General features: G+C 44.0%; 1 protein-coding gene across 1 annotated transcript in view; it reads left to right on the forward strand.

The window, feature by feature from the left end:
- Positions 1-262: 262 nt before the first annotated feature.
- ror1 (receptor tyrosine kinase-like orphan receptor 1) overlaps positions 263-13,526 on the forward strand; it is a 125,206-nt gene continuing 111,942 nt past the window's right edge. Inside the window, exon 1 of the mRNA XM_076761752.1 lies at positions 263-598. Coding sequence (XP_076617867.1) covers positions 493-598 — 106 coding nt within the window. The 5' untranslated portion in view covers positions 263-492. The remainder of the gene's footprint in view (positions 599-13,526) is intronic.

Below are 13,526 nucleotides of genomic sequence, written 5' to 3' on the forward strand. Positions count from 1 at the left end.
GAATTGTAGATGTCCATTTTTCTCACACCTCCACATTTCTCAGGACTTCTCTGTCCCCGAAGTGGACATCTTAAATTCAGCTCAGTACATTTCTCGGAATCAAACGTGTCCTCCAGCCCTCGGACAGTTCCCGCAGTGAGCGCAGGGTGGCGACACATGGTTAATCAGAGACATGTGGCTCCTGTGGGCACAAGTCTCCCAGTGAAGTTTGTGGGAAGGATTGCGCTCAGTTGGAGACAGAGAGAGACAGTGAGGGGGAAAGTGAGCTGGGCTCCCGCGAGGAGGAAAGAGACAGAAACCAGAGGAACCGGAGACAACTTTCTTCCTGACGCATTTTTTTCAACCGAAAAGGGGTTTTTGGTGCGTTCTGGACGAGTGGCGGAAAACGGCGCACACGTTGCCAAAGCGCTGTGTTCATTTTTCTGCTCGAAATTCAATTTTGAGCGCAGTGGATGTGAAAAGCGGGCGAAGGTTTAACACAGAGCCGGAGGAATGTATCCAAGTCGGGCAGCGGCGAGTCAGCGTCTCTGGAGATGTCCAGCCTGCGCTCTCTGGATCGCCCTGCTCCTCCAGAGTGTCCTGGACCTGAGCGCGTCTGGTGAGTCTCAGTACTTTTCCCCTTCCCTCGGTAATCATCCCCGTTCCTTCCCCCTGCTTCTCTGCTGGCGTTCCTCACTCTGCGGCTCATCCCAACACGCGTGAATTCAACGATGCAATCTGTCAACCTTGACCAAAAGTCTTTGTTGGGACTTTCAGCATGCGCCTGGAGCACTCTGCAGCGGCTTAATAGTGACTGTAGCTCACTTTAAATGCAGTTGAAGTCATCCATCATTGCGCTCACACATGGTATTTTATTTAAAACCACCTCCTGTAGTCGTCTCACAGGCTGGTTGTCCACACACTGTTGTTCCATCCATCTGAAGCAGAGCTCATTCAGCCTCCCCTCTCATGCAAATCATCTTTGGATTTTAGATTATCGTCCTATTGTCATTCTGAAGCCTCTGCACGGGTGAAGACTTGACTCCATTGGCAGACAATGGAAGCCTCTTAACTAGTCAGCTGGATAGCTATTGTGCCCCCAGCCGCCCCTCTCAATAATTGAAGTCAGTTTAAAGATGAGGGAAACAAGAAGTGTTAATTAAAAGGCAAACAGTGGTGTAGGTGCGACTGATTCTGAGACAGGGGCTGTTTCAGGTAGTGAGATGAGGACGACTTTAGTTAAAAATAGGACAGACTGTGGCCTCCAGGAAACAATGCTGCACTTTGTCTTTTTACAAAACAAACTCTAAAATACATCATTGGTTTATTTGTCTGCAGCGTGGTTGAAAGCAAAGAGTTTTAGTTTGTTGTTTTTTTTTTTTGCTCAACCACATGAACTATATTTCCACTGCCTTCTGCCGAGCCTGGCTGAGTGTGTGGCATTAACATCTGAGAGGAAGGACGGACTGATGCTACATGGAACCGGCTTTTGGTTGGCTAAGTATGATTGAATTCAGTTTGAATTCAGTCTGAATTGTTTATGAATCCTCCTGTGGAAAGCATTTTAGCTTTTCTTGTCCTCTGGCTTCTGAGTGTGTAGTGAGTATAAAACAGTCCTCCCCTCCCAGATGGGTAGTGATGAATTGTCTCCGGAAGGTTTTTTGTGGTTTGTTTGGATTATCTCTGTCCTCCTTAAATGCATTTGGCTGTTATTTACACTGGAGGTGTACAGTATATGCTGCGTGGAGCATAAAGCGCTCTGCTGTGGCCCTTCTCTTGCCATCCCTTCTCTGTATCTTTCTACCTCTCTTTCTTGCTCTGTGGCAGGGAGGAATGTTAATCCACATTACTTAACTGGATGAGTTAGCTAGAACTTCTTCCAGTGGAGTTTCGCGATGGAATATGGAGCGGAGGAGAGCCAAGCCTCTGCTTCTGCAACTACTTCATATCTGGAAATACACAATGGCTGAAATGACTGCATCTCGTAGCTGCACAGTTTGGAGGCAAAATCTACCCTGAAAATTAAATTTCATATGCTAATACTGTTATTCATGGAGCAACCCTGACTTGCTTTTGCACTCCCTCCCACTGCTGGAAACCAGTAAACTCCTGAAAAGGTCCAACCACTGCCTCTCAGAGATGATCCACAGCTGCTCTGTATAATATTTTTGATACTAACTTTTTCTGTACATCCAAATGTGCTATTTTTCTTCCATTGCATCCACTTGACCTCCCATTCCCCGCCAGTGAAGCAGCTCCAGGCTGTGTTTGCAGATGATATCACTGGGAGGCTTGGCTCTCCTCTGGCTCACTGTAATGCGAATGGTCAGAGAGGAGCAACAGTGTGGGTCAGATGTGAAGAGAAGAGTGCAGCACCCTGTGATCACTGGCTAGTAAAAAATATGGTTGTATTGCGCAAACAACTGAGCAAAAGTGAAAAGAGAGAAAGTGAAAGACATGGCTGCCTGTCTTTATTTGCTGCTGTTTAGTTTACTGGTCAGTCTGTGAGCTTCCAGTCAGAGGTCAGAGGTCACGGGTCTGTCACTGTGGTTCAAATTCCAGCATTTCCAGGAGCAATCAGTTTCCCCTGGCCACAGCATGTTTACATAGCAGACTTGACAAAGGCTGTGTAAGCCGACAATAAAAACCTATATGCAGGCATGATTTATGCATTTACTCGTGCTATATTTACTCTCAGCTGCTTACAATACCTGAAACTGTGATTAACTGGCCCACAAAGTGCAGTCCAAGTCAAATTCACTCCTCACAAATCCTTGAAATCTAATAAAAGTGCAAAACTCTTCCGACACCTGCATGCTCACGCAGCTCTGATTAATGTAAGTGATCAGGTCAAGGCAGGAAATTGGATAATGGGTTTTGTGCTTGTGTCCTTCTGATTACTCTAAATCCTGAGTTTATACACACTTTTGTCAGCCCTCAGATTTGTCCCTCCACTTGCCAAAAACAGTTCAGGCATCAAGATCAGCCTTCTAGGTGCTAATCTAAACAAGGAATCATGCAGAATAGATCATGAGATTTTACTCTTAAAGGCATTGTTTCTCTTGGAAATCACAGCTGTCCCCCCCTAGAGGTCTTTTCCTTGCATTTCTGCACATTTGGCTTCCATGACAGCCTAGTAGTTCTTTTTCTAGCTGGAATCGAGCTTTGCCAACTGGGTTTATTCTTAATCGGTGAACCTGAGATTGAACCTGGACTTTGCAGCTCAGAAATCATCTTCTGAGAATGGGGAACAATCAGCTTACTACAGAGCAAGTAAATGCACCTTTTATTTAAACATAAGATAATTGTCATTCCATCTTTCAGCCCGGCCTGCCCTGAAACTCCAAAGTAATAATCTGTGACATGTTCATAAAAATAAATTGACAGCAGTGTTTTCCTGCTATATAAACTGAATAAATGTCCCTGAACATTGGACATTCACCTCTGAGCGCAGAAGGTCCTCTGCAGGGCAGCAACTATGTGAAGTCTGTTTAGAGTTGCATTTAGCCTTTTAATAACACTCAGGGAGGCTATAAATCATGCTGGGTGGAACTGCCTCAGTGCAGTTTTCAACAGGACACACTGTTGACACTAAAGGCACTTCACTCCTGGAAAAAATCCTCGGTCCTGCAGGCTGGGTGAGTAGGAGCTTGTCCGGCTCTCCCCACTCCTGAGATGTCTATCTGTACTGTTATGTGTCTTCTTGCATTTTCATATTCAGGCAGCAGTTTACAAGGAGGTGAAACAGATGTCAGAGTTTATGGTAGCGCTTTTTTATGCGGCCTTGTAAAATTTGTGCAAATCAGCCGCTCCCTCTGGTCATTTTTATTTTGCTCAGTCCTTTTCGTCGCTGCCCTATCGCTGGAATTTCTCCTTTAATGTGTGACCGCGTTCAGTGTATCTCCATTTTATCCAGATGCGCAGGGACATGCTGGGCGTTGTCATGGTTTGAGCGATACACTCTCTTTCAGATAGATGACTCTGCTGCGTTTAAAACTCAACTCCCACTCTGCACACTAACTCAGGCATCAAGTGGTGTGCATCCCTAAAAGCTTTTGGCAGACAGAAGAATGTGGCAGGAACTGTATGTGTGAAACAGATGTATGGTATGTTTCTGGGAGAAGGGGGTAGATTCATGTGTGTATGTGCATATATATATATATGAATATATATATATATATATTCTCTCAATGCTTCGGCTCCATTTTGGTTGTGTGGAATGGGAAGAAAGTCATGGACATTAATTTAATCAGCAGACAGCCATAAATCATACGCGACGACTCTGTTTAATGTCACTGATTTAAAACATCGGTGTGTAAACCACGTCGTGCACTGGCAATTACCTACTTCCCACTCATTATTAAGCACATGTGTTTGTCAAGGCTCACTGTGCCTTAGTGTTACCACAGGGCAAACTGTTTGGAGAATATTGTGTGCTAATTGTTTAACTGATGTACGGCCAGCGGGCGATTTGCTTTAAATTATATGAAAAGTATCAAATAACTAATGTTCAGTGCTTTTTTTTGTCTGACTTATGTAGAGTTTGTCCTCACTTTCTTATTGTTATTTCCTAAGCAGGACTACTTCATTTGTTTCTATGGAGTGTCCTAATGATGTGTGTTGCCTGTAAATGGTACAGTTGCTTTCCATTGAGTTGCTGGCTTCATTGTCCCGAAAATATGCCGTCAATGCTCGGTTGACACAGGAATTTTGGAAGGAGAGCCAGATTTAGGTTTTCCTTCTTTGTAGATCTGCAAAGTCAGCCAAAAGCCTTTCTGTGAATGGTAAGAAGTGCAAATTTCCTGCGTTTGTGTGATATTGGCAGAAAAACGCTCTCATTTCCACAAATCGGATTCTGTGGAGCATGCTTGTTTTTTAGCGGTCAGAGTCCCTCGGAGAGGCAGCGTTTAATCAAAGGCTAAACACAGTTCACTCAGATCCTCGTCGGAGGCGTTTGATAAAGTTTCTGCCACTACAAACTGCAGCCGAGCGTGAAAACCCCTTTCCTGCAATTTACTGTCTGCACAGGAGGTCAGTCTGTTGGAGAGAGTAAAACCTCTGCAGGGTTCAGGGAACTGTAGCGCTGGATTAGCAAAAAGAACGCTTTAGGTTTTAGTGCAGCAGCTGAGAAGCCAGTTGTATAGATGTGGCACGTCAATGATTTTAGCAGAGGTAGGGTCTGGACTGAGAGGAGAAATGAGCTGCAGCAGCGTATTATTATTTTTGTCAAAACGGTCCATTGATAGACTAAAATTATATTTGCCCTTTTCCATCAATTGACCTGTTCTGTGCGTCTGACTACAAATTAAATGGCTTTCTATACTTTACTATTCAATACTTTCTATGTTGATGTCTTTCAACTGCTGTCTGGAAGACAAATTATGCCTGCCACATAAAAAATGTTCTCCTCTGCACTTTATACACGCGATACAATGAGTCCTTTGCTGCAGCTGTAAGTGCGAGAGTGTGCTGATGACAAAGTGACACTTTAATGAGTCTAATGGAACGAGCCACACATACTGCATATCAATTTCCCATATGGACTTGGCACGGTTTAATGTTGAGGACTGCTGGGAATAGCACTGGCTTAAAGAGCTCTAACTTTCATTGAGAACACTCTTCATTGCAGTTTTATCAAATTACTGCTTCGCTAGCATCCTCCACGGCTAGCTTTGCCTTGGCTTAATATGTGCAGATCATGCTACATTTCATTTAATAGGGAGTAGGATGAAACATGGCTTTTTAAATTCCCCTATATGTGTCAGAGTAAATCTTTTAAAACCCTGTTTGTGTTGTATTAAGGACTTCAGGAACCCCCACTGCAAGCGGACGGGCAGATCTCCGTCCACCCACAATTAGGTCTTTGTACAACACCACACTCTTTCCAAGGTATTAAATACCCCCAACTTTATGAGCTTCTACGCCCAAAATATTAGTATTTATTTTCCACAAAATATGGGTAGCTGATCAGTTAATGGAGGACTTTTTCACTTTATCAGCTTCACTCTCCAAATGTTAGCAGCATGGTGATCTTTTTCACAACATTCACAGAGTAAGTACTCAGCGAAGTAGATGGGTGAAGTAAAGTCACACTGAACAACATCATGAAGTGTGGCCTGCGTCTGTTCTGCTGTATGATTTCAGTGAAGGAAAAGAGGATATAATCTAATGCCCCTGCCTTTCTTTTCTAAATAACTTAAATGTCAGCGAAAGGTCAGAGAAACTCTAATCAAGTACTGCGTTCTCAGAGAGGTTGTGTGTTTTCAGTGGTACACACAGACCTACTTTCTGCCTGCTGGAGGATCATAGAATAGTCAACCCCTCTGTCACCCCACCACCATCGGCATGACATCAAAACTCCTTGGCGCTCCTCTTATCTGGCTGGCATGAAACACATGCTGGCACTCTCTCCCTGTTTTTCTTTTTTGCTCTCTTTCTGACTTTCTTGGCTCTCTCTCTCTCTCTCTCTCTCTCTCTCTCTCTCTCTCTCACACACACACACACACTCTCTCTCTGTCCCTTTCCCTCTCTGTCTGTAGGGATCATTTTGGCCGTCGAGTGGCTCCTCCACTTGGCCCTTCTTGCCTGGCTGACTGACATGCTGCTCTTGGCTGTGCTGTGTGTGTTTACTCAACAATAGCTGAGAGTGGGGTGGCTCCACACCAGCTCCTGCTCTCTGTAGAGACACAGCCATAATTACTCATACAGGCCTTTGGCAACGTTTGTCAGTGTTTAACGTCTTTAATTTGAGCGAGAGGCATCTTTTGTGATGTCAGCGGATGCAGCAACGCTTCATACTTTTAGTTCAGTCGTTGTAGTTAAGATTATGAGGAGGATGTGCAGGCAGAGTTTGGCTTTCTCGGTATCAGGTTGATCATGTCTTCGTGGCTCCTCATCAGCTCTTCCACCCACGTGACGCTGTGGTTACGCTCCGAAACCACTGGACCATCAGCTCCACTGAGACATTTTCTATAAACTTATCACTCTGCAGTTATTAATAGGACATCATCACGTGTATTTGTTTCACAGTTGTGCGATTCCAAAGTGATTCTTGGCAGCTCCATCAATCAATCTTACTTTTCCTTTTTTTCATGTCTCTAACACACACACACACACACACACACACACACACACACACAAATGACGTAAATAGCACATTTTTCTTGTAATACTGAGTAATGTAGAAAGTGCTTGGAGCACAAACTTCACTCTCTTTTTGGAATTATTAAGCCAGAGATGTTCTGACGGCATGAAATGTAATTTTATGGGGCGTCTAATGATTTTTGTTTACTTAGGATTAACTGAACCCCTTTCAGTGTGTGTATGTCTGTGCTGGGCGTGTGTGTCTGTGTGTGTATATAGTGTAGGATTTGCTTGTCCGGGCTCAGGCCTGATTTATGGTTCACCCTCTCATTTAGTCTTTGAGGAAGTTTTTATTTTTGTGTGACATACAGAGAGAGGTGTGTTTGGCTTTTTCTTTTTTGTCTTTTATTGCTTTGTAATTACAATCAGTAGCTATAGAAACTATAATCCTGTTGGAGTCTAAAGTTTAGGAATTCTGTCTTTTGAAGATTAGTTCCTGTAAATGGGCTTTAGTTCAAAGCTGCCGGTTGGCCGGTCTCCTTTGCCACCAAATGCTACATTGGGAGATCTGCTAAAGTAATAACAACAAGGCCGTGAATGTCGAAACCCTTTTCCCTGTCGTTGTTTTCAGTGGGGGATTCAAAGCGGAGATGTCTCACGAGCCACTCTCTGAACCTACAAATGGAACTATTTTGATTAAAGGCTGCGTCTCTTGTGGATTGCCTCATCAGAATATTTTTCCCAGTGTATCTTGTAGACTAGATGATGTTGTTTTATCAAACAGGCTGCGCTCAGGCTGTCCATCTGTGTGCAGGTTTCCCAACAATCAGAGTATAAGCAGCGATGTGTGTTCCCAGTGTTGCAACAGATCTTGAATATATTGTTGAAGGGATGAAGCTCTCCTGCTTTTGTCTTTGTCCCTTTCCCACCAGAGGACTTGGTTGGCTGTGGGCACTGACTGTATGTTTCGCAATGTATTTTTTCTGCTCCATTGAAAAGTTGGCAGGCTTGTGTCATGTGTTTCAACTGTGAGGTGTTGTTTTTCTATTATATGGGATTTACGGTAAGAAACAACCAGCGGTCCCTCCTGCCTTGTCTTTTTCCTCTGTGTGCTTCTTTTTCCCGCTCATCCCCTTTGTTTTTCTTCCATTGCATTTCTTCATATGTTTTTAAAATAGAAAAAGCCCCAAAGCATCAGTACGTTCCACTGAAGTGTAGGCTTGTTATGCTTGTGTTTGGTGGTGCTTGAATGAACAGAAGTAACTGTAGTTTTATTAAACCAGGGCATGACAGTTTATGTCGCTGTGTTGGCTCGGCCTCGACAGCAGCAGCAGAAATATTGATCATCAGCACACCGTGTGATCGGCTATACGGGAATTCAAAGGGAACAGAAGTTGGGTGTGAAAAGCTTGTGTGGACAGAAGGCCAAAAGTGGGAAGAAAGTTATGCATTTTTGGACGCAGTTGGTTGAGTGCTGGTCTTAAACAGTGTTTTTAAATGTATCAGCATGAGTGTGGACATGGCCTTAGCGTGTTTGTTTAACCAAAGGCTTTCTCACATTGTTCTCTAAGCAAGCCCCCTATTAACCAGCAGCTAGTGTTTACCCAACCACTTCATTCACACTCACAAAAGAGTTGAGGGGCTGCCTTGAACTGGAGGCTCAGTCTTGTTGTCCAGGACATCTCAAACTTTCACACTGGACAGACAAGTACTGCATTTAATCCTAGAGGGGCAGAACTAGTCACCAGCTAGAACTGGAAGCAATGCTGCTCTAATTTGCCAAAAATGCAGAAAATGACATCTATTTGAACGTCCAGCTTGGCTGTAAATTGTGACGATAATGTCCAGGGACAAAAACTGTGAGGGGAACCAGACACCAGAAATATAACGCTGACTTAGCACAAATGGAAAAGCACAAAAGGCCATAAGAAACTTGACTTAAATGGAAATTCCCTTTCTATCCATTCTAATCCTGTATTGACCACACTGACCGAGGAATCTGGAGTTAAAGGGCTCGCTGGCTGTAATTCTGAAGTACCGTGAGTTAAATGCCCATCTAGCAAACCACTGCTGGCTAGCCATCTGCCTAATTCAGCACCAACTGGGAAATCATTGCCCCTGTGTGGCATTAGAGACGGTCAAGGATCGTCTCATCAATCAGACCTCGTGATAGGGTGTAAGGAAAAGTGTTCAGCAATCATTCAGCCTCTCACTGACAGTTGGTAGAACTTCTTTCCTCCATTTGTATTTCACAAAATTATATTTAAGATAAAAAATAAATGAGACACTATTTGTTTTTTGTTCCAGAAACTAAAACTGGGAGATTATGGTTTGCTCGACACCCAAAGTTTTGGCAAACCCTCAAAGCTTTCTCCGCAGTGTTGGGGAAAAGCTGTTACCATACCCACACAGTCACTGCTAGTCTCTTAAATCCATTCTGGCTTGATGGCCTCACCATACGGCCGCTTCTTTCAAGGCAAAGTTATTGACTTCCGTGTCGCCCAGCTCTCCAGATTGTGGGTCTGTTTTTCACAGAAACAAGTGAGTGAAAAGAATAGCAGGATGGAGGGACACGGTCAGCCGTTTTACGCTGCTGACTGTCCAGATGCGTTAACCAGAGGCTCGTAGAAACACTGTGTTTGATGTCTGAGCGGCCGTGGGGTTTTGTGGTGAAATCTGTAGGAATGGTAATAAAAGGGTATGGAACAGTCATAGAGCAGGAATCTGCCTTTGTGTGACTCTGACAAAATTTATGCTATCTTCTTCATCACGGTCTCCCTCTCTTTCATGCAGAGTTTAGCTCGTGTGGGGGAACTCTGTATTTAACTCGGGCGGGCGGAAAGGAATCTCGTCAACTGGGACGCTCCTGACCAGGAATTCATACATTTATCCTGTGGGATGCAGAATGCTGCTCTCGTCCTCTGCGAGATCTCTGCGTCTCTGAGCCCAATAAAAAAAAAACATGGGGAGTGTTGAGGGGAAAATTGAGTTTACCCATTAAAGCAGACCCCCTTTTTTCATATTTCCACTTTGAACATTGATTTAATTTCCTGGTCGATGTTTATGAAAGCTGACGCTGACTTGGAACCAGCCTGTGTTTCAATTTATTCTCTTGAGCGGTCGTGTCCTGCAGTCCTCTTGCACCTCAGTCTTGTTTCCATGTCTCTCTATATATCTGTCTCTGTCTCTCTTCCCGCTTTCTCTCAGAAGCATTGATTTCAGCAGGGCAGGAAATGAAACTGCGTTGCCCTGCGACTCCCAGCAAGAGAGGGGGACCCCGGGGAGGGTAAGAGGAAGAGGTTCAGAGAGTAAAAGACGTCCATTACTAGTTTTTTTTAGGAGGGGATGAAAAGATTGATAGACTGAGGATGTGAGTGGGGACTGGGATGGGCCCGGCTCAGCTAGGAGAAAGCTGAGAGGACTAAGAGCGATATTGAGACGAGAAAATATTTTCATAGAGGCGTTTGACTGACAGCAGGCTTGAATGAACTCTCAGCAAGGTAGAGCAATCAAAAGGCGAAAGATTTGACTCGTTAAATAGCACATGACAGAAAAACCATACGGGAATAAACAGCTACTGTGAAGAAAGTGAAGGAGTGAAGAGAAGCGAAGAAAGGAGGCTCTCACTCCTCGAGGATCGGTGGCCACGCTATCTTTGACGACTCCTGGCCTCCATCCCTCTATCAGAAGTCAATGATCTTCTCCTCAGAGGGGCCGATATAAGAGGCTTAGGCCCGCGTGATCCCACTGCCTGTTTGCTTAACCTCTGCGTGGCTGCCTCAGCGGTGCTAAGCTTTGCCCACAAGAGCTCATTACCTCTCAGCCCTACTCACTGTTTCATCCAGCCGTTGTAGCAACTGGAACATTGGGTTTAAGAGCCTCTGATTATGTACACTATTAAGTCCGTCATAATAAATATGACGTGAACTGTGAAAACGACTCTTTCTCGTACTCCTACACAATAAGTTAAACTCGTGCCATGTCAACAACTTTGCTTGCAAAATAGCAGAATTTTCAGGATTAAATTTGGAAATGTTGAGCAAGGCATGCAGGCCATATTATTTTCTAACAGCAGAAAATAGATTCCCGCCACAGTAATCTTTAATGGAACATAAAACTTGTCATGTCATTACAGCCATAATTGGAGTAAAGGAGAGATGGCACAGCTTCAGCATCTTTCCAGACATTTAGCCACAGTTCCACTGAACCTGAAGAGAATATTTATTGAGCTTTTCAGTAAGATGAACAACTGTTTATACACTTGCATGCATAGGGTAATGATGTTTTGCAACAGGGCAGGGGCCTGTGCCTGTAGATGTATGCAGCCTGAAGGGTCCTGCTGCAGGGAAACTGAAAAAAAAAAAGAAAAGGAGCGTCGCTATGGACATTGTGGCTTATTATTCCTGACATGCTCTGTTGAGGTGCTGATTCGAAATGGGCCGGGGCTGATAATTCTCAGTGAGACAGATTGCCACGGCTGTGATTCATGACTGTTTGAGTGGGAGCTCAGACAATAGTGGAGTCGGTCCGAAGTTCCCCGGCTGGTACTGTTCAACAGTTTGGACCACTGTCAGCTCACTGCAGGGACTTGTGGTCGAGTTTGGCTGGGCAAGAGTTCGTCTGGGCCTTCCTTCTTTTGCACTTTCTCCTGCTTTTTTCTCCCACTCTGCCTTCGTCTCCATCTCCCTCTCCACCTCCTCTTTCTCTCATCCTCGCAAACTTTGTCCAAGCACAGGGTTTGTTATGGAACGTGTTTATACTCCAGTTATATCCTGGATCATGTTCTGCTCTGGCTCTCTGCTCTTGTGACTTCATTAGTTGTCTGTGTGTCCACCAGCAGACAGCAGTGACCCGTTGCCCACCACTGCCCTTGCTTTGCACCCCAGGCTTTGTTAGTCCATTTACTCTTTAATTTAAATTTGATTTAACTCCAACCAGCTGTCTAGCTTAACCTCTTCCCATGAGGAGGAGCTGACATTCTCCTTTGTCTTAGTTTTTGTTGGTGTGTGTATGTGTGGACAAATGCGCCTCTTTAAATATTGTTCTATAAAATGTACAAATTCAAAGCAAACATCTGCTTTTGTGTAATGTAACATCCCAGTGTGTGTATTGTTTTTCATATGCCCCGGGCTAATTTTGCTTTAATAAGAAAACAAAAGGTGAAAATTCTTCACAGCCTGTTAAATAATGAGTGGAAATGGAAAATGTTGCAATATTGGTAGGTTTAGTGGTTTTAGCAGTGTGGGGAAATAAACCTAATTTGGGAGAAAAACATTCGACATACATCTTGTTCAGAACACAAAACAGTCTCTTATCACGTCTAGAAAGTGCCTCTTAAGGATTTGCTCATTTGTCTTGTTTCTGTTTTTTGATTGACAGTTGTTGTTGTTGTTGTTTAACCAGATTAGATGAAAAGATTTTATATGCCTCACTATCACTATCATCTCTGTGCCATATTTTTATGTGACAACAGCTGTGGCTGGAGGCATTGTTTTCGGCCTTAATTCGACCATGCAGCATGTGATGCAGCTCTCTATCAGTCCTCTGTGAAAATTGTCTCTAAGTGAAGACATCATGTTTCTCACTGGAAGTTATTCTCTGGAATCATACATGCCAACATTGTGATAACTTCAATTTAAATTCCTTCGAAGTCTTCACTGCTTCATGAGTCTGGACAGACATGGATGTAAACTGCAGTTTGATGCAGACAACTGCGAGGCGGTGATTCTCGTGAGAAGCTGCCCCCATGTCAGCTGTAGACCTGAGAGTCTATTTAAGGGAGGGGCAATTTTCTTGCCCACTGCCCTCCATGTGTAATTGGCACAAATAACCCATTGCTAATGAGTGTACTGTAAGCTTGTTAAATGTGTTTAGGAAGTCGCACAGGCACTCTGCTGCTTGCTGAATGAGTTACATCACTCTGTGGTTTACACACAGTGCCTCCAGAAATGTGCAGTGAAGCCTCCTTACTTTTAATGTGACAACCATGCATTTTTTACATTACATGGGATTCCCTGGCTCAACAGTATTAAAACTCAAAGAGAAACAGCAGTTAAGATGGTCTCAGACAGAGAAGTGTTTTACTGCTGGTTGCACAGCGGATAGCAGCGTACACGTTGGCCCTTGGTCCACACTTACACAGTAATGCAGCCAGAATGGGATTGGTGGTATGCATTTGCAAATGTGCACGCCCCATGTCCCAGTGTTGGTGGTCTTGGAAGGCCACCAAAATCACCCGGCTGCTCTGTAATGTGAAAGCAATTAGCAGCCAGTGGTTTTACACAGTGCCGATACGTGTGGAATAACAAAGGGGAATGTAGGTCAGCAGCCAGCCATAGGTGCACGGTGTGGCCATCGCATTTCTTTAGACCATGTGTAGTTATTTCTAACTATCAAGGCACTGAAGAACTTATTGGACATGTTTCTAGGTACTTAAGATACATATTTGAAGCTAGCTTAGCTCT

Source organism: Chaetodon auriga, chromosome 3 (genome assembly GCF_051107435.1).
Source record: "Chaetodon auriga isolate fChaAug3 chromosome 3, fChaAug3.hap1, whole genome shotgun sequence".
Classification (NCBI taxonomy): Eukaryota; Metazoa; Chordata; class Actinopteri; order Chaetodontiformes; family Chaetodontidae; genus Chaetodon; species Chaetodon auriga.